Below are 22,314 nucleotides of genomic sequence, written 5' to 3' on the forward strand. Positions count from 1 at the left end.
TTTTGCTGTCTTTGCCTATTTTAGTCTCCTTTGTAATGTAAAATTAATTGTGTCATTGTGCATGAACCTTTGCCTGCCTCCATTTTATTTTATTCCTTGGCTTTAAGAGTAGAAGTACGTACAGACGTAAGAGCAGGAGCACTGGCCTTTGTTTTCTTAATTGCTTTCAAGAGTTAGTAGGATTGATTATTGTCCGCTATTGACACAAAAAATGAATTCTGACCAGTAGACTTGTATCTAGCTTTTTCTTTCTGTTATAAAAGCTGAATATGTAAAAGAAGCATAATTATTATTTAAGGTGGCACAGATCAGATTCTGCCCCAAGAAATAAAATTTCAAGGTTCCAGGCACCGATTTCTGCACCGGAGTACACGTAAGATTTTATCTGCTGTGCTTTTCACAGCTAGGAGTTGTTTTGATTTTGCAGGCTTGTGTTATACTAATATTTCACTAAGTAATTATCATCACATAATACCCTAATGCTCTTACTGTCTGGCTTTTCAGTACCTGGGTTTTAGGATTTCTCGAACTGTCATCATACACTTTGTTAAGGAAAAAAAAAAAAAGAAAAAGACAACTAGACCAATTAAGGAAGTTATGTATGATTTGGAGTATAGCGGTGAAAGTAAAATGGAATAATTTACACATAAGGACCAAGCATCCTTTTTTATTTTCTTTTTTTTGCTTTCATTGGCATATTAGTTCTCTATAGATTCAACTTAACCAGGTTTGGTGTCTGCCTTATTTTCATCCAGAAGGAGAATGGGGTTTAAGAGTGTTTGTCATTAAGTTTTTTTTTTTTAATTCCATAGATTAAAATAATGCTTAGAAGAATGTTTTGAGATCATTTAAACCCATTCTTTCTCTAAGTGTGACAGAACAGGGTGTGGGAGTGACTGACCTCTTGTGGGGATATTTCAGCCTGCTGTATAGGAATTCAACAGCCAATGCAGTTCATCACAGAAGTTGATTTTTCTCTTATTCTAGTTCTCTTATTATGCTTCTAGGAACCAGGAAATTGCCTTAGACAGTGGCAAAAAATTAAAGTTTTCTATTTAAAATTTCAAGAGAAATGGGGCACCTGGGTGGCTCAGTTGGTTAAGCATCTGCCTTCGGCTCAGGCCATGATCTCAGGGTCCTGGGATTGAGCCCCACATCAGGCTTCCTGCTCCACAAAGAGCCTGCTTCTCCCTCTCCCGCTGCTTGCTGCTCCCCCTGCTTGTGCTCTCGCTCACTCTCTCTCAGTCTCTGTCTCTGTCAAATAAATAAAATCTTAAAAAAAAAAAAATGTTTTCAAGAGAAATGGTACAAAATTTGTGTTTCCATGAAAATTTTTTCTCCCCCTTTTCATGATTTTACTTTTACTGTTTTTTTGGAAGAGGTTGGAGCCTCACCAAAGAGGTTATACCCTCACAGTTTGAGAAACATTGTTCCTGTGAAAACCCTTGGGGAAAGAGGTACTTGACTTTGGACTGATCTTTTAATAATGACATAGTTATGCCAAATAAATTTTCATTTAAATTTTAGTTCTCACATTGGCTAGTGTTGTTTACTTAACATTCATGTAGTAAGATTTCATATACGCATGAGGTGGATCTATTACTGATGAAATGATATGGTAAACATGAGTGCTTTCTTCAAAGTTTCCTAATCTTTTGTAAAAGAAAAAGATAAAGTTGAGATTTTGCTGTTTTATAACATTACTTGGATCAATTTATTATCAAAGTACATTTCTATTAAATTACTAATATTATAACATTTGCTTTAATAATCCCAGTGCCTTAGCAATATGTTTACTTTTTTGTTTTTCACAGTAGTTCACTTGTCAAAACAAAAAGTCACTACACCTTGGTTGGGTGGATGAGTGGACAGAGATGAAAATCCTAAAAGCACTGTTTCCTTCCACAGCTGATGCCAGTCAGTGGTGGAAGTTCCAGCTAGCATCAGGCTGATTGCTAAAATGGGCTTATTCTTTTTTGTTCTTAAATTTATTCAAAAAAAAAAAACACCTGCAAGACCACTTGAAGCTTTAAAAAAGAAAAAATTGCTAAAGTATTTATTGCTTCTAACTAGGGTAATTTTGGTCATTTGTGATTTAATCATTTGGTTCAACTGTAGATGGAAATAAATGTTAATCAAGGGCATTTAATCTATACATATACTGCCCAAAGTGGTCAACAGTTTTAAAAATAGTTCCTGTTCTGTTTTTGGTATTTATGAAGGATTACCAAATAAATACAGAAAAGTTAGTTAAATTTCTTACTACTCTTTGGAACTTTAACTTCTTTTGAGAAACAACCAGAAATCCAAGTGTGCTTTTGATGTTGGTTTTTGATGAAATAAATATCTTTACTAGTATTGATAAAGACTTAATTTCATCTTTTATCTTTCTACAATATTTTTTCTCATTAAGTTACAGTTGAGGAACCTGTAAGTTTTTTTCATTTGTTATCATATTCCAATTTTCATATGATCATGCGTAGAATCTTAGAATCAGCAGAGATCTTGTTGACTGTTTTCATACTCAACCTTCTGTGCATTCCCTCCTAAGAATTCTTTGCAGCTATTCTGAAATTAGTTTATGCTTGACTACTTTATAAATGACCACCTGATTTCACATGTATGGACAGGAAATACTTGCACTTTTAGAACTTTAAATAAATAGTTCCTATCACTTGTTTCTGACAAAATTATTTCTCTCAAAGGAAGTAACCCTTCTGTAATTTTTAGTGGACAAAAATCCGTCAAACCTCTGTCGTGAATTTGGATTTAGTTTATTGACATTGTTGCTCTAAGATTATAATTCTAAATGCTGATTATTATAGCCTTTAATATGTTAGTGTGTAGCTAATGTATTTACTGATGCAGAATGATGTGCGAAGTGTTCGATTTAAGCCCTAAAATGCAAAGACAAAAACTTTAATTATTAAATCAGAATATTGTACCGGTTAGTCTTTTACAACTTAAGTTAAATTTATCCCAGTTTGTTGGCAGCTCTATCAAGAGAGTGTAAGTTGGATTGTTTGATTATAGTAATGCAGAACTGGCCTTCTTATTTCTGCTTCTGGTGATACTTTTCTAACATGAATTCAGTCTGGTCTCTCACAAAGAGCAAGAACTTCAGGTTTTCCCTGTACTCCCTAAAGTGAAGGCTGAGTAGAAGGTTTGTACCTAGACTTTGTATCCCAAATAATACTGATTTCTTTTTACTCTTCTTGGATGCTCAATATGGGTTTGGCCAAGTATCATGGGTCAGTTGTTAAATTGGCTTATATATATTCCAGAATCTCTGGACAGACATTTAGGGTAATCATCCATGAGCCTGTACCTAGAAGTTTGCATTTATCTTGACAGCAATAGGCCAAATTCCTGTGAAGAATCAGCCGTGATAAATTAATTTCTCAATATGCCAAGATATGGCTTAGATCTTTCTCTTCTAAATAGTCTTTGGAAAACATGGCTTTCGTATTTATAATACTTCTCACTTTGGATTATCAAGACATTCAAAGTTATTCACAAAATTGTGGATTTTGTTTTTAATGTTTTTAATGTTCTGGGGACTCTGGGAATAATATTAGATGTCAGCTGTCCTTTCAAAAATGATCCCACTTATGTTGTGGTTTCCAAACAAAATGCATGTTAAGTTAGAAAAGATTACACAAGTCAAAATAAAAGATTTTCCTCTTTTCAGTTGTTCACTGTCTGCTCCACTTTCATTCTTTTGGATGAAATATACAAGGATGAGTTTTAGCCTAAGGGGTTTTGCCCTGACCCTGAGAAAAAGTGTTGAGCCCACATCCCAGGGTCATGGTCCTTCTATTGCAACAAAGCCTCTTAACATGACAAACCAGATGGCCAAGTCCTGGTATCACTTAAATACCTCACACCGCAGATCATGCCCTACCATTAAGCTGCTCTGTGAAAATACACCAAGCTCAAGAGTTTATGTTAGAACTAAAATCACTTCATTCAAGTATGTTTAGCTTCTATTAAGCACTGGCAGTGGAGCCAAGGAAATTGTGACTCTCGGCTTACACAGGGAAGAAAGATTAAGATTATGTCACCAAGAAGCCCAGAAATGGTTGTTTAACACCCATCTGGAGAATTAAGAAATCTCCTGCCTCTGTTCACTCTCTGCACAGAATTGGGAGTAGTTTTATGTTTTAGTCATTTAGCTAGAGACCATATGCTTTAATATAATGAAGCTATCAAAATGCTTTTGTTACAGCTTCCTGAAACTTTAATTCATTTTTAATTTACACATCATAAACTCAGCTTGCTTCATTGTCTTTCTCTGTGAAGTATTTGAAATGGCGTTTTCATGGAATCACTTTGATTCGTGTGTTTGAGCTCTGACACTGTTCTACTAGAACTCTCTGTCTGAACCTTCTCACCACCCCTAAGTCACAGTGCAGTGTTGGTTGTGAGAGGTTTGATTGACTGGATTGGAATACATACACCGAATAAAGAACGCCGCTTCTCCAAAGCTCGGGGTTGACCCCACCGCTTGCTGTAGTTCTCTTCCTGCTCCAGAGTTGTTTTTTCACATTCAGTTGGCTTAATTTGATGTGTAAGGGTACACAGTCACAGATGTTGCACTGTAGCTGCTTTTTTTTAAAAAAACAATTTAATACTTTTATTAACTTGTTTGGTTTGACTGTTTTCGTAGGGGAAAGTGAAGGGTGGGAAAAGGGACAAGAAAACGAAGATAATTCTTAAAATATTAAGGGTTTGGGGAAACGGCTCGGCTGAAGTTTTATAAAAATCTGACTTGAGTGTTTTTCTCTTCATTTGCTGTGCTTGTGTGAACAGTGTGACACCATCGCCACAACAGATTCGGGTCTGTCCTCCCCCAGTGTTACCTGAAGATGGAGCTAATCTTTCCTCTGCTCGAGGCATTTTGTCGCTTATCCAGTCTTCCACCCGTAGGGCTTACCAGCAGATCTTGGATGTGCTGGATGAAAATCGCAGGTGATTGGCCATCAGTGACTCTTGCTGGCTGTAATGCATATTTTTTTGGCTCCTTGTTAGTGGACTGTGGTGTCTTCCTTTTGTGTTTGCACCTTCGTCTCTTTCCAAGATGAAGTGGTTTTAAACAACTTGCTTTGCTTTCTTTTAATTTGAAATTATTGTCCAAAATTCACATTTCACAAGATTCTGTTAGCTTCTCTTCAGTCAGGGAGAGTATTCAGTTAATAACTATATACAGGAAGTATAATGATTTTTTTCAAAGGCTTTGTTGACCTGTTCTGAGTACTTGACTCCATCGGAATATGGGGAGGCCTCCTGTTGGACTGAGTGTAGGATGTTGGACTGAAGCATACCGATTTTCTTTAGTAAGTCTTTTGATTGAAGCATTTATGATACTAATATTGTTGGATTAATGGAGCAAATCTGAGAGGACAGTATCAGTGTAGCTGCCAGGATACTTTTTTACTTTCCTTTTAGCTATGGATTTCTAGGCCTATACTGGAAATCCCAAGTGCTGTTATCTTTTTGGAAATACTGGTATTTTTCAGTATTGATAACTTCTCTCACTTTTGAACATCCCCAAGTGAAATCAGTAGTAGTACACTTAGGCTTGCTCATACAAATTCTTTTTGGCCATTATTTCAGATATTTTTTTTTGCCCTTCTTCACTACATAGTGTTTTTAAAAGATAACATTTGGGGAGCTTTTTGGCATAGTGTGGGAAAGGTATAGGCAGTTTCATTTCAACTCCAAGCATTTTATCTAGTGACTCTGTGAGCCAGTGTTTGAATTTTCATGGTCATTTTAGTAGACTTAACTTTTGAAGAATTCCCAGTAAATTAAGCTGGCCCTTCCAGTAAACCTTGTTTCTTACCTTAGGAATTGATATGTCTTGTGGCTCGCTCTGAACAGACTTTCTTGTTGAGTGCTTTTGATCCTCATAGAAGCCTCAGAGGTTTTACCATACTTCATGAACACTTGTCCTTACTGTCGACTGGTGTTTCTAAGCCTTCCCAGGGTTGATGCAGTGCTATCCATTTGGGCCCCAGAGCTTAAAGCTGCACCAGGAAAGAGCTTAAAACAGAAAGCTCGTAGCAGGGAAAAATTATATGTACATGTATGTGTATGTATGCATGTGTGTATACATATGCATCCCCCTCCCCAAAGGTTTAGAGGACTGTCTGAGAGTATTTGTATTCTGTAAGAAGCAGCATGGTTCAGAAGAAAAGGCATGGATTCAGGGGGCCAGTCAAATTCGTCATGATCCGCCCCACTGAATAGCTAGCTGCATGAGGGCTTTGGACAAATTGCTTAGCTTCTCTGGGCCTCATTTTCTTCATCTATAAATAGAGGGATAATAATAGTATTACCTAGTTTTCTAGATTCTTGTGAGGACTCTTTCCGCCCCCACCATCTTTATATAAGATATAGGTAATAACGGCCTCAATCAAATTCCTTATTTAGGGTCATGGCAGATGCTTCCAATGATATTGAATATGAAGTACCTGGCACTTAAGAACTGATCTTCCCAAAGGCCTATTTTCTAAAACTCCCTCCTTAAAATAGGTTTATTCTTCACCAGGTACCCTCTTTCACTTTTTAATTACGGTAGGTCCTTAGAAGAGACCAGATTATGAGGTCAAATTTTGTCATATCAAATGCTATTACAGGGAAAATATCTGAATGAGAAAGATATTTATAAATTCGATATAAATTAAGTGATTATGGCTTCACAAAACAGTCCTTCTCCATAATGGAAAAGAATTTTGCTTCAAGTTCAAAAATACAAAATCAGAAATCTTACTATTCTAGAATTTACTTTGTATTCTTTTATTATGAAAAGCTGTTTTGAGCCCTAAATGAAATTTTCTTTATTTTTTAATGTAATGAATTGATAGCTTTAAAATCCATTTTCTGAAAAGGAATGATCTTTTCTTGTTTACTTAAATGAGATTTTTTAAATTCATGAAGTAATTGTATTAATAATTCTTTGCTCCTGGATACACACCATTAGTTGTTACCTTGGAGCCTGGAGGGTTAGATTCTTATTAGTCTTACTGGATGCTTTCATTATTGAAAGGGTTCCTTTTTTTTTTTTTTCCCCTCCATGATTATATTTAAATTTCTTATGATCTAAATGTTGAACAAGATTTAATCAGAATTGTAAGTACCAAATCAGTTTTTATTTCTACAAGAGAACTGTCTGGCATGACTTTGCAGATACAAGAAGTAGGAATGTGAAATTTGGATAATGTTCTACTTGCATGATTATTAAAATAATACTGCTTATAAAGTTTTAAGTGCTTTTATGTTCCTTGCTCTGTATATCATTTTTTTCTTTTCAATTTTATTACTCTTGGTGGTTATGCTAATGCAATATCCTATCTTTGGTCTTCTGCCCTCACATTAGGTACAGTTAAATTAAGCTAGAACTATTTGGCAGAAGGAAAGAAAGAAAAAAACTTCCTGCCTGCCTTATTATCAATGCAGATTCACAGTTGCTTGATGGAAGAACAATTTTTAGTTGACATTTTAAGGAACATTGTGGAAAGGTTTATGTACTATATTTTTGTTTTCTCCTCTTATGAGAACTTATTTGGTCTAAAACCAAGCTCCACATGGAGACAAAACTAAATCCTTGGTACACATTAGAAAAGTTTATTTACACAGGTCAGTGCTGTGCATTTGGAAAATTGATGTATCAAAAACTTTATTGCTATTCTGTTGTGTTTAGTCCTTGGCTGCTCAGGAATTGCCCATGTCTCCTGACATCTCCTAGAACTCCATATCTCATTCTCCAGTGCAAAATATTGACATTTAAAAAAAGAAACTTAATTGTCATGTAAGAACATTATTTAAATATCAACAGATTAGTCATGCTTAGCATGCTTAAGTTTTATCTTTAGAAGGAGCTTGATTATTTTTATACAGTTTTTCTTGAGCAGATTGTATTGGCTTTGAGTGAATAGAATACAAAATCATTGTGTAAATAATTGATATTTTTGCAAGTATGCATATAAATATATTACTGTTTATTCACCATAGCGGTGTCTGTTTTTTTTAGTGAAGAAGCACATACTTTATTAAGTCAGAGCATTTATTTACTCAAAAATGTTAATATACAAGTTGGTGCTAGAACTTGGAGAACCTTAGATCTCTTTCCCTTTTGCCGCTTTAGTTACAAAACATTATTGTCGAATATATGATCAAACTTAAAAAGATTTTTTTAATGTATTAAATCATACTTACGGTAGAAAGTGGTACTTGAAGTTTCTAACTTTGCCAAATACCTGTCTAATTTACTTTTATATTATATGTGTCAATTGCCAGTGTGAGAAGACAAAATGAAATACGTTGTGAAAGGTAACTGTATTATTTTCTGGCTCTGCATTATAAAAGGGAAATCTCTGTGGTGGAATATGTTGAATATGGCAGATCCATTTGAACATACCAGTATGAATTTTTTAAGAAGAGCTTTAGGTAGCACACAGCGGGTGCTTCATTTAGTTGACCATTCTCCTCCTATTAGTGTAACAAGACTGTAGTGAAGTAAGTTTTCCTAATGCCGCAGAGTGAATATATGAGTAGGATGGGACGATTTAAAAACCTGTTTCAAGCATACATGATTTCTCACTGTTCTTTATTTAGCCAGCATGATAGAAGTCTAACATGTCTCCCCCGAAAGTCTCTGAATCTCTTATCCTCTAGGCCCCAGAAATTTCTTTAAGCACCAGTAGTGCCTTTAGGAAATGTACAAGCTAAACATTAAAACTTCCTTGTATGAATTAACTCGACAGAAAGTAGTGATTTGTATTGTAACCAAAATTCTACAGCTGTACCAACTTACAGAAAAAACTAATTCGTTTGGTATTAAGTGTTTACCAAAATTAAGTATTGCCTTGATACTTCCAATTCAGGCAAAAACCTCGTCAGTATTTAGAGAATGAGACATTTAAAACAGAAGGTAATAATTCTTAAAATCCTCATATGGACCCTATAGCTCAGCCTCCTTTCTCTGGTTTGTAAACGTTGCTGATTACTTTTGGGGGAATTGACCAGCAACCACAGAGAGCTTTTGTTTTCTGATTTTTAAAAATGAAATTCATTGCAAAGGTTACTGCTTACCTACGTAGAGAACTAACTGTCCTCTAGAACCAAAGTATGTACTGAAACTGATGAAAAGCCCCACAAAGTTGTCCAGTGCACCTTAGTCTTCATTCCCAGCAGCCCTGTATGTCACTCCTGGTTGTCTCAGGATGAGACTCACACATGTGATTGTACTTTGTAATGTGCTATCACGTAGCCCTCAGAGCCTGTGCTCAGACCGCTCCAGCTCCAGAACCAAGGCTTACGGCTTTGCTCTCCAGAGCCGAAGTTTGAATGAGACACAGCTACGTTAAGGTATCAGGCGTGAATCAAATGAGGTGGGAGGGAAGGAATTGTGGGAAATGGGAGTTACTTGACATGTTTAGTTTTCGAGACAGGGCTGTTGTTATCAGACGAGCAACCATGATCATGCAGGTGTTACTAACCGGTTGTTGACATGCTTCCAAAAGTGGCTAGTGATTTTCTTTTTCCAACTAGAAAAGAGAAATTAGACTTCTTAAATAGCGTTGTCCTCTGTCTTGAATTTCATAAATTAAAATAATAGGCACCAAAGAAAACTTTTGATGTGTGTGCTGTTTTGTCACACAAGATAGATCCCTTTTGTTTTCTAGCCCATGGTGAAACATTAAATTTATGAAAATCAAAATGGAGGCCATGTGATACAAAAATTTTTAAAGTATTTGAAAGATATTATATTGTATTACGACATACAATATAATCCTATTTGACTTTTTTTGTCTTGTTTTTGCTTTTGTTTTATTACTTCTCTGTTTCCTGATTCTGTCTTGTGCCTTCTCCCGCAAAAACCTGCCTTAGACCTGTGTTGCGTGGTGGGTCTGCTGCCGCCACTTCTAATCCTCATCATGACAACGTCAGGTAAATTTTGAGACTTTGTAATTATCAGGGTAAATAGTTGACTGAATTTGTATTTTGCAGGACATAATGCATGTAGTAGCCATGCCTGTATATTATAGCTCGAACTTCCACATCCTGAGTACATCTGTTTTTCTCTGAGAACAGCGAGCCTAGTCATTCATGACATTTGTCTACTACAGGTTGAAGAAAAATGGAATCATGGGAACATCTGAGATATTTTATTTAAATACAGTTTTAGGAGCTTACAGAGGATCATGCTGAAACACAGAAAAAAGTCATTTTAAATCTTGTTTTATGTGCATCATTATAATTGTTGCCCAGGGTTCTGTCTACCATTTCCTTTTTAGTTGTTAATTGTAGTGTCACTTGCAGTGTGTGGAGAAACCTTTGTGTAAGGTGTAATCTTAAATGGGGGGAAATCAGCATTCACAGTCTAGAAAGCTCAACGTTTAAAAAAGGAATTTAGTTTGAAGAGTTTTTATCATCTGTTGATTTAAGCTTTTCCCTCTTACTTTTGCCCTTTTAGCGCTTCCATACAGGATTCCTAGCCTGAGTAATTATTTCTTCCTGTCATGCACAAAGACAGATAGAATGGCACATAGGACTTCTTAGGGTTCTAAGGTGCCAAAATCCCCATCTCCCATCTTCTGGGGAAAAGAAAATTGGTTGGTATTCACAGATACCATGACTGTCGTTTTTTCCGAGCTAATTTTATTTTAAGCAGAAAGATATGCTCTGTTGCAGTAGATTTAAAACTGTCCACGTTATTTCTATGATGAGAGGACTCTGGCATGTTGATTTTTAGGCAAGAGAAGAGGGAAACATCAGTTTCTTAATAATATTGAATTCAGGTTAGAGGAATTGAAACGTGTATCCTTGGTGGTCCCTTACCACTCTGCTGACTGGTTTCTTTCACAGTATTAATTCAATCCATTGTAAGTTTACCCTTGCATATTTCCCGAAGTTAGAACTTAAGTTTGTGATCCTTTTCTCTTTCTGTGAAAGAACTTTCAGTCTGTGATCTGACTTAGCATTTTTTACAGTTTTTAGTTCTGATAAATACAGCTTTTAGTTTAAGACACACCTTAAAGTAATTTTTTTTCTGTTGTATGTTGTTATATAGGTAAAGCCTTTTGCCATATCCTTAGATTTCTTTGCAAATGAAGATTTCCTTTACAGATGTTTAACACCTTACTTAATTCAAGATTTAAATTGAGTAATCCCTATCACTTACACTTCCTTCTTCATGTTCAGCCTAGGTCCCTTTACCTTTGAAGGCATTGCTTCCCTTCCCCCTCTCCCCCCGCCCAGTTTATATCTCATAGGTAATCTCAGAGAAATAGAAAAGTTTTATTTTGAAGATCAAGTGTAGAGAAAAGGAATCTTCAACCCTTATTTTCTCCTCTAATCCTTTAATAATTCTGTCTTAATGTTTAAGAGAATGATTAACTCAGATATTTATAAACCCATAGTCCCAGCATCTGCTCACTTAGCTCACCTTACTGATGCAGTTGCTGTCAGTCTTCCAGGATATTTAGTCTTAACAGTGAAGGAAGGGGCGGGTAATTGAGAAAGCAAGTTCATTTCACCATAAAAGGAACATTTAGAGATTGTTCTAGATTATCTAGAGTCAGTGCACACCATCAGTCCTTGAAACTGCAATACGTATAGTTATCATCAGTGTTCAGAATGACGACACTGGCAGGAGCACACTGAAAAATTATAAATTCTGTTCCACATACTTTATTAAATTTTCAACAGCATATGAAACAAGGATTTTCTGAATAGACGTGTCTTTAACATGTCTGGATGAAAACTGTAATTCTCTTCATACCCCTTTGTGTGATAATGTGCTTTCTGTAATGGGGACTTGCTTGAAAGATTAGAATATATGATCTGTGTGCCAACTCTCTATGGATTACAAAAGAGTTACTTTTTAATTCAGTTTATTTATATTCTGCTCATTCAGGAAAGTTACTGTGCCATTGCACTGAAATAACCATACAGGATTAAAATAGGATATAAACATGTGAGGTGAATTGTATGGCATGTAAATTATATGTCAGTTAAGCCTTTAATTAAAATAAGCTTAAAAAGTGGAAATCCAGGCAAAGGGGAAGAATAGCATTTGTGTGTATTTGTTTCTCAGAGGTTTATTGTCATGCATTTAAAAATCAGTGCTCTTTTAGAAGTAACTGTATTTGCAAAAGAAGTATTTCTTAATGTGCTTTCTCTGGAGTTGTTCTTAGTGGCTTTCCAATGTTATTTTATACACAGCCTCTAAATGACTTATCATTGAGCCAATTCTGGATCTGAACGTAGTGACAGGATGTACTCAGGCAATTTTATAATTGCTTCTGTGGGAGACACAGTCGAGATAGGTAATTAGAAATAAGTTAAAGAGTAGAAATGGCAAGAGAAAAGGCAGTAAGAAGAGGAGGAGAAATAAAAAATCTGTCTTATCTTTTTAGCTAGAGTTAGTGTACTTTGTGTTCCCTGCCAGTGAGTCTCAGCAGGGACTCTTGTGAAGTACATACGGACATGAGTTTGTGGAAGAATTATGCATTGTTATATCCCAGAGTGGCAGCTCTTAAATCAGTGCTCAAAATACTTGTACTTTTTCCTCTGCTTTCCTTTGTTAGTACCAATTCAGATGGTAAAATATTTTAGTAATTCATATTGTGAAATATCAGTCTTTTGAACAGTAACCCAACACACAACATAACTTGCCAGATACTCTTAGTTCTATTCTAATACTAAATTGTATTTTTATTTCTCATCTGCTAGGCATGGCATGTCACATATAGATACAACAATTGAAGGAACTTCAGACGACATGACTGTTGTAGATGCAGCTTCGTTAAGACGACAGGTATTTAACGTACCAGATAAGATGTAATCCTAAAGTACAGTCATACAATATCTTAAATGATACTTTTTTTAACATTTTATCATTTTCTGTCCTATGGAACCCATGAATTGAAATATTTTATTTGTCATGCTGTTTAATAAGCCGTAATTGACTTTTCCATTTTTTTAAAAGGATTTATTTGTTTGTTTATTTATTTATTTATTTTAGAGAGAGAGCGAGTGAGCACGGGGTGGGGGGCAGTGGGAGAGAGAAACTTTAGCAGACTCCTTGCTGAGCTCGGAGCTCGACGCAGGGCTTGATCTCACGACCCTGAGATCATGACCTGAGCTGAAACCACAGGGCGGACGCTTAATTGACTGAGCCACCCAGGGGCCCTGACTTCCATTTTCATTAAAGATATGTTAAAACACCATTTACATGTTTTGATCAGCATAAAACAGTATTACCAGGATGGATTGGTATAATTCTGGCCAATAACAAACAATCTTGAAGTTTTAGCAAACTGGTATAGTCATAAATTGCTTGTTTGACTTTTTGAAATGTGGAACAGTCACTTTGGGGACCTCTGTTACCCTGAGAATTCCATTTTGGAAGTCACTGCTTCCACTTCGCACAGTGTCTTTATAAACACAGTTCTTGTGTTCTATGAAAAGTCCTGTCTTGGAACTATAGTTGCATACACACGTTTTTAATATGAGTCTCTCAGCCTCTAGAATCGCATAGACACGTACATGTGGAGAAGGCATAGTCGGTGTTGTAATTGTGTCTGTGCCGAGGAGAGGTGAATGAAATAAGGTATTTCTAAGATGAAGAAACTATTTTAGCATTAAGAATAAATCAGAATATCATTTTAAAGGTTTAATATAATAAAAAGATAATATGAAGCAAATATTACTTTTTTGAGTCTCACTTATTAAAACAAGTGGGTGCTGTATTATAAGTTCTTACATATTTTCTTATACTTATTTACACCTTGCCTATCGAAGGAAGGGGGTTTCTTTGGCATTTGTCTTTGAATTCACCATTACACCAACAACCTTGCCTTCCTGAAAGTGTAATAAGAGCCTCAGAGTTTTAACAACATCCATTCAGTCTTTACCTTAGGGCGTGAACGAGTGGAGGACAAAGATACCAGTCATTATAAGCAAGTCACACACATTCTGTGAGAATTTAAAAGTAGTAGGAAGCCATCTGGGAAACTATGAGTTTCTGAGATCAGTAACAAAACGGAGTCCCAAGAAGATTCTGCAGAATTCACATTTGTGACCCTGGCGGCTTTGGAAGCTATGCTTCTCTGGCTGTCATTGCCCTGTTGCCAACGTGAAGACTCAGCAAGCTGCATGCCATCGGGTCCAGGCTAGGGATGAGGGACTCGCGGGCCACCTGGCTCCAAGACACACAGTGTAGTCCACGATCAGCGTGGGACATTCAAAAGCTGCCTTGGTGTTGCTACTTCTCAGATGAGCCCAGATAAAAATATTTTAACGGCTCAAGATCAATGCCGATTTTTTTCATTGACAATAAAATGGATTGTTTAGTGTAAGAACCTTATATCCCATGGGACCAAATAAGCCCTTCTCGTTGTGAATGGTTGGGAAAAGGTAATCTTTATGCGCTCCTTTTTTTATATATATATATATAACTGAATTGGCTATAGGCGGAAAATGGTTGCTCAGCACTGACCAAACCTGAAGTACTTTTTCAGGTTGTTAAAATGGTTATCTCTGCACCTCTATGTCTGGTTCTGCCCGTAGACTCCCATTCCTGGCTCCACCCACCCCGCACCCCCAATTTGTAGTTCTCTCAGTCCTTGAAGTGCTAAGGATTCTGCATTATGAAAATGCTCCTCCTTCAACCTCTCTGATAAAACATTAGTAATCCCTTTTGCTTTTATAATGTGTTTTTACATAGGTGTTGCAGGTCAGACTCCTCAGAAAGCAGATTCTGGGATGACGGTTTGCACGAAGAGAGCTTCCCAGGGAGTGCTCCTGAGGCGACCACCTTCAGGGAAGGAAAGGAAGCAGGATGGGGCAAGAGGGGAGTGTTGGGCTGCAGTGTAGTCAGAACAAGGGCTGCATGTGGCCAGCCTCCTGCGGAGCTCTGAAGCCGGGTGACCATTCAGAGTTGGAATGAGGGGCCTGGGCCTTTCACCCCATCACTAACTGGTTATTGATGCTGCTGCCCCAGTGAAGGAGCCTAAGCCAAGGCAGTCGTTCAGCCCAGTGTGTGTGCGCTGTGCACAGTAGGGACCCACAGCCGAGGGCAGAGTGCTGTCAACCAGTGACACTCCTAGCAGCCCGAGAATTACTAGCCTTTCAGTCCCAAAGGGTCTGGGTGGCAGAGCACAGGGCCCGCTGTAATAGGTTATTTTAGGAGATTCTCCCAGTCACTCAGAGTGGACGGAGAAGGCACTTAAAGCAGGTTAAAGATGAACAACTGAAGCTGAGTGACAGAAGCTTCTAGAAAGGAGCTGGAGCCCCTCATCCTTTCTGCTGTGTTAGGCCTGCCTAAATGTGTACTTGGGTCTTTTCGATCAGAATAGCACACGATATGCAACAGTTTCCTCGCCCCACATTGAATCAAGGAAGGAAGGAAACTACACTTTTTCTGACTCAGAAATTTGGAGAAGGGAAGAGGAGAAGATTATTTCAGTGAATTTAAGCTGTCATGGGTAACATTTTTTCTACATATAGATTATTTTGCTCCCCACGAAACTTTCCATGTTTATAAGAATTCTTTTGAAAAATCATACTGCTTTATAAGAATCGAATTGCTCCGTGCATTAAAGTTTCTCTTTTGTTTGTTGTTGTTGTTTTTCACTTAGATAATCAAACTAAATAGACGTCTACAACTTCTAGAAGAGGAGAACAAAGAGCGTGCTAAAAGAGAAATGGTCATGTATTCAATTACTGTAGCGTTCTGGCTGCTTAATAGCTGGCTCTGGTTTCGCCGCTAGAGGTAACCTCAGCTCTCAAAAATATTGTCTCAACAGCTGGAAATATAAAGAATTTGCAAACTTCTTTGTTTCTGTCTTTGCATTGTATGCCGTTTTATAGTCCATGCACTGAACATGTATTTCTTCCAGAAAGGAGGGGGGAAGGACTGATATTTGCAGAAGTGAAGGTATATTTCTCTCACTCAGCTGTAGTCACTTTTACGCAGATCTGCAGTAACAAACACCTTAAAATTCTCCCTTTGCATGTTTTGTAAATAGGCTCTTGTTTGTTTTTTTAAAGGAATTTTTGCCTCATCAGCTCACACAATTAATTCTCTGAATGGGAGAGAGAGTGCATAGGAAATGGATTTAGAGAAGTATCTGTAGAAGAAAAATAGTACTTTATTTTGTCCTGTTTCTCAAACACTGTTAAACTGAACAGTTTTGTTAATAGACACTTTTGCATCCACATTTCAACATTAACACTTCTGAAGTCATGGTCTGGTGTTAGATTTGATAAAGTCGAGGCACTTCATGTTTTCCAGTCACCTCCATTACAGTAATTCCTAACATTTCCAGCAGTTTATCTAATGTGTGTAAAATGTGTGTTCTTATTTTTATTTTAGTTTTGCAGATGGTTTTCTATAAAGTATGTTTTTACTAAGTCCCTGTGTGAATGATTAAAAAAACTACAGAATAAGGTACAAATGTAGTATATTTAATAAACTGTCAACTAAAGCAATGTTTGTCGAAAAATTTTATTTCATCATGTTGTGGTGTGAGCTGTATTTCATATCATATTACCATGAATGAACCCGAGTCTTCCTGTCTCAGGAGGAGGTAATGCAATTAATGACTTGGCTGGTAGCAAGAACCTACCGTGTTTCCTTTCCGATTTCCATCCTGTCAGCCTCCGGCGCTGGTAGCATTACAGGTGGTTTTCTAAGTCGTGGTATCTGTCAGGTGCTTCAGAGGAAAAGAGCTTGATTGGTGTATGCTTTTTGCATTGTAGTATTTAGCTAAGATACTAAATCTTGTGAGCTTTAAGTGTACCAATGAAACCAAATCCTGGGAGCCTTTAGCTCTCAGAATTATCCCCCCGATTTTGTATTCAGAAACAGATAGCATTTTAGTTAAATGTAGTATTCACCACACATCTTCAGTATCTCTCTGAGTGATCCTCCCAATTGAAACCACAAAAATGATAGAAATGATGGGTAAAATTAGCACTTCTTTTGCTGGGCAGGCATGAAAAGGATTCTGCTAGGGCTAAAAATGAAATAAAAGCAGACATTCCAGGAGATAAGCAAATATGAAAGCTGTTTTCTCCTGTTAGTTTTTACCAAACCCTGGAGATCTAGAACTTTCTCCCTTAGTGGCTGTACAGAAGGCAGGAGAATACAGTCCCATGTCTTAGGCAAGGCACTAGCTGTGACAGGAGATTTCTGCATGAAGCTGGGACCCCAAAAGACTGTGCCCTCAGTGAAAGGGTAAATAGGAAATTAACTTAACCACCCAAAAGGGAACAATAAAGAAACGTGTCTTCGCCTTGTCACAGATCTAAAAAATAGAAGAGCTTGAATCTCTCACTCCAAAACCAAGCCCTGGTCCACCAGCCTCCCTCGCCTGGAAGTTGTTCATCATTGTAAGAAAGTGGTTTTGGAGTTCAGAGGAACAAATTCATTCCTGGTCAGGATGGTCAAGAAACACTTGCAGATATTTGAGCTGAACATTGAAATACATACTTACACACACACACACACACAGTTTCAAAAAGCAGAGAATGAAGAAAAGATTCCTGGGACAGGGTGCTCAACCTAACAGGCTAGTGTCCTACAACTAAGTACAGAACTCTACCTAAGGGAGTTTCTTTTTTCTCTACTTCTGGGAATACTTACTGAAACAGTAGCAGGTTATTTACAGTTTGAGGGATAATTTTAGGAAAATATATTTGCAAGAGGAATTTCCTTTCTTGCATGAATGTCTGTTTTCTAGCTTCTTAATTACGTTTGACATTGAAATCGAACTCTTTTTCTGGGCCCCAAGTTCAGAAAGGTTTAATTTACCGTGACTGCTGTTTACTTACAATGTGTTGTGTCACTAAGTGGAAACTCACTTGTGCACCACACCTCTGTAGTGAGCAGTTACAGCAGGGAGGCCACAAGCCCTGACCCTAAGGAACTGACAGATTCATGGAGGAGGGTGGGGGGAGGCTTATTAAAGAATTAGAGGATTATAAAAATGAGGAGGAACTTGAGATACAGGCTGAAGGATAGGGAGAGGAGAGTGTTTTGGATGGTGGACACAGCAAAAAAATGAAAGTGTAAAGATGCCACAGTGAGACTGAACATGGGGGCAGAAGTGAAAAAAGATAAGTGAGCTTTGTAAATGACTAGATGTGGACTGTGTGTGTGTGTGTGTGTGTGTGTGTGTACCTACATGCATTTGTAAGTTTAGGTACCAGAGCAGAGATGGCATCACCCCAAAAGATCTTTAACCACCAGTGGCCCATAGGCTTTAGCATTTAATCCATGGCAGTAGTGTCCACAAGACTAAAAGCAAAGAAATAACTTACCAGCCACTTCAGCTGATTGTGCTACTGCCAGCCATCCTCTCTTGTGCCCTCTGACATGAGAGGCTTAAGTTCCTGTCTCTTCATGACCTTGTGGAGAACCAGAATCATCTCACCCATTTCCAAGGTGATGAGAAGAGTGGTTGCACCGTCACTGATCCTTGTATTGTTCAGTCAAGTCCATGAGCGGTCATGTTCGTTTCACTTGTGTTTTGATTTTATGGCTATTAGCAGTTTGGCATTGATTCAGTAAGCATTGAGTCTCACTAAAAGCTAAGTAAAAAAGATTCATTAATTCAACAAAATATTTATAATTACCTTACTCTGTATCAGGCACTGTATTTGGCCCCGAGTATACCAGGAGTGAGTAAAAGAAACATCTCTGCAATCATGGAGCTCATGGTCTTATGGGGGGAGAGTAAAATTTAAAAAACAAGCACAAACAAAAGGGCTGTTGCCATTGTGATGAGTACTATCAACGGCAGAATGCAAAAGGAGAAAATTAAGGGAAATCTTTATTCGGTGGTTAGGGAAGTCCCCTCAGAAAAACTTGATGGTTTTGCTGAAGTCTGAAGATGAAGAGGCCTTAGCCAGAGAGATGAGATGAGTGGGGGCTGGGGACTGGGCAGAGGAGAGACCTTGCTAAGGACCAGAAGCAACCAAGGGGTTCCTCAAAAAGTTAAAGATGGACACTACAACCCAGCAATTGCACTGCTAGGTGTTTATCCAAAGGATACAAAATAGTGATTCGAAGGGTACCTGCACCCCAGTGTTTATAGCAGTAATGTCCACAATAGCCAAAGTATGGAAAGAGTGCAGATGTCTGTCGACTGATGAATGGATAAAGAAGATGTGGGATGGATGGATGGGTGGATGGGTGGATACATACATACAATGGAATAGTACTCTGTACTCTGACAACTATAGAACACTTACGAAAGAAATTGAAGAAGACACAAAGAAATGGAAAAACATTTCATGCTCCTGGATTGGAAGAACAAGTATCTATAAATGTCTGTACTACCCGAAGCAATCTACACGTTTAATGCAATCCCTATCAAAATAACACCAGCATTTTTCACAGAGATAGAACAAACAATTCTAAAATTTGTATGAAACCAGAAAAGACCTCGAATAGCCAAAGTAATGTTGAAAAAGAAAAGCAAAGCTGGTGGCATCACAATCCCAGACTTCAAGCTCTGTTACAAAGCTGTAATCATCAAGACAGTCTGGTACTGACACAAAAACAGACACATAGATCAGTGGAACAGAATAGAGAGCCCAGAAATGGACCCTCAACTCTATGGTCAACTAACCTTCAACAAAGCAGGAAGGAATATCCAGCAGAAAAAAGGCCGTCTCTTCAACAAATGGTGTTGGGAAAATTGGACAGCCACAAGCAAAAGAATGAAACTGGACCATTTCCTTACACCGCACACAAAAATAGACTCAAAATGGATGAAAGACCTAAACGTGAGACAGGAATTCATCAAAATCCTAGAGGAGAACACAGGCAGCAACCTCTTCGACCTCGGCCGCGGCAACTCCTTAACCCATCTCCGGAGGCAAGGGAAACAAAAGCAAAAATGAACTATTGGAAGTCATCAGGATAAAAAGCTTCTGCACAGCAAAGGAAACAATCAACAAAACTAAATGGCAACCAACAGAGTGAGAGAAGGTATTTACAAATGACGTTGGATAAAGGTCTAGTATCCAGAATCTATAAAGAACTTACCAGACCTAACACCCCAAAAATAAAAAATCCAGTTAAAAACTAGACGACAGGAACAGACATTTCTCCAAAGAAGACATACAACTATGGCTAACAGACACATGAAAAAATGCTCAACATCACTCGGCATCAGGGCAATACAAATCAAAACCTCAATGAGAGACCACCTCACACCAGTCAGAATGGCTAAAATTAGCAACTCAGGAAACAGCAGATGTTGGCGGGGATGCAGAGAAAGGGGAACCCTCCCACACTGTTGGTGGGAATGCAAGCTGGTGCAGCCACTCTGGAAAACAGGTTCCTCAAAAAGTTAAAAATAGAACTACCCTGGGCGCCTGGGTGGCTCAGTTGGTTAAGCGACTGCCTTCGGCTCAGGTCATGATCCTGGAGTCCCAGGATCGAGTCCCGCATCGGGCTCCCTGCTCGGCAGGGAGTCTGCTTCTCCCTCTGCCCCTCCCCCCCTCTCATGTGCTCTCTCTCATTCTCTCTCTCTGAAATAAATAAATAAAATCTTAAAAAAAAAAAAATAGAACTACCCTATGACCCCGCAATTGCACTATTAGGTATTCACCCAAAGGATATAAAAATACTAATTCAGAGGGGCACGTGCACCCCAATGTTTATAGCAGTATTATCTACAATAGCCAAAATACAGAAAGAGCTCAAATGTCCATCAACAGATGAATTGATAAAGAAGATGTGGTATATACATACAATGGAATATTACTCAGACATCAAAAAGGATGAAATCTTGCCAGTTGCAGCGACATGGATGGAACTAGAAGGTATTATGCTAAGCTAAATAAATCAGAGAAAGACAAATAGCATAAGATTTCACTCATGTGGGATTTAAGAAACAAAACAGATGAACATAGAAGAAGGGAGGAAAAATAGAATAAAAATAGAGTGGGAGGCAAACCAAAGGAGATTTTTAACTATAGGGAACAAACTGAGGGTTGCTGGAGGGGAGGGGGCGGGGAGATGGGGTAACTGGGTGGTGGGCATTAAGGAGGGCACGTGATGTAATGAGCACTGGGTGTTCTATGCAACTGATGAATCACTAAATTCTACCTCTGAAACTAATAATACACTTATACATTAACTCGAATTTAAATAAATTTTTTTAAAAGAGCTGATGAATAAATGGATGAGAAGGATGTGGTTCCTGTTCTCTCGATTTTCTGGTAGTAGTGGACACACAAACATTTATGTTACATTGTGACAGGTATGATAACAGTGGTCTGTGTAAGTGCTAACTTAGTTTGTTGGAATCCTGCACCCTGGGAAAGCTTTCTCAAGTGAGAGACACTGAAGCTAGACCTCAAGGATAAATAGGCCTATAAAGGAGTATAGGGAGAAGGTCTTTATACAGCAAATGGATTCAGAAAAAAATGCCTCTGTGTCCTTGATGTTACTAATTTTGAGGGGGGCGGCTATATAGGTATTGAAAATTATTTCTAGAACTTAAGCCCAGAAAACATAAATAATTGAAATAAAATGCAGGAATGATCACATTCAGAAAATTGGATTTTCAGGGCGCCTGGGTGGCTCAGTTGGTTAAGCGACTGCCTTCGGCTCAGGTCATGATCCTGGAGTCCCGGGATCGAGTCCCGCATCAGGCTCCCTGCTCGGCAGGGAGCCTGCTTCTCCCTCTGACCCTCCCCCCTCTCATGTGCTCTCTCTCTCTCATTCTCTCTCTCTCAAATAAATAAATAAAATCTTTAAAAAAAAATCTTTAAAATCTTTAAAAAAAAATTGGATTTTCAGTTTTGTCTGTTTTATAAAACATTTTAATATGGTAAATGCATGGTTTTGTTACCCTGTCTTTTAAAGATTGGCATGTGTAGAAAGCAGCTTTTGAAAGACTGGCTTTTTTGTTTCGAGGCATTTATTTTTTTTTAATTGTGGAAGAATGCAAACAGGAAAATAGAAGAGTGTAATGGATTGCCATATACCTGTCACCTAAATACAACATTTTTCCATAGCTTCATTTTTTGAGTGAAGTATTTTAAAAACATACTTCCCCCCAAACACAGAAATACACATTTCTTTAAAAATAAGAACATTTTCCTGTGTAACCATGAAGCCATTGTCAGGACTAAAAATGTTAACAGTAATTCTTTGATATGACTTAAACCAATCTCCTTCCTTCCCTCCCTCCCTCCCTCCCTCCTTCCCTCCTTCCCTCCTTCCCTCCTTCCCTCCTTCCTTCCTTCCTTCCTTCCTTCCTTCCTTCCTTCCTTCCTTCC

At 37.9% G+C, this 22,314-nt stretch overlaps 1 protein-coding gene across 2 annotated transcripts in view; it reads left to right on the plus strand.

Annotated features, from left to right (window-relative positions):
* The window catches only part of MFF (mitochondrial fission factor), a 31,559-nt gene extending 15,065 nt beyond the window's left edge, over positions 1-16,494 (plus strand). Inside the window, exons 7-11 of one of the 2 annotated variants that reach the window (XM_044913767.1) lie at positions 299-373; positions 4,813-4,971; positions 9,895-9,954; positions 12,742-12,826; positions 15,651-16,494. In XM_044913767.1, the coding sequence (XP_044769702.1) occupies positions 299-373; positions 4,813-4,971; positions 9,895-9,954; positions 12,742-12,826; positions 15,651-15,782 (511 nt within the window). In that variant the 3' untranslated portion in view covers positions 15,783-16,494. The remainder of the gene's footprint in view (positions 1-298; positions 374-4,812; positions 4,972-9,894; positions 9,955-12,741; positions 12,827-15,650) is intronic. The other variant, XM_044913768.1, reaches the window with a different exon arrangement.
* Positions 16,495-22,314: the final 5,820 nt, after the last annotated feature.

Source organism: Neomonachus schauinslandi, chromosome 3 (assembly GCF_002201575.2).
Source record: "Neomonachus schauinslandi chromosome 3, ASM220157v2, whole genome shotgun sequence".
NCBI lineage: Eukaryota > Metazoa > Chordata > Mammalia > Carnivora > Phocidae > Neomonachus > Neomonachus schauinslandi.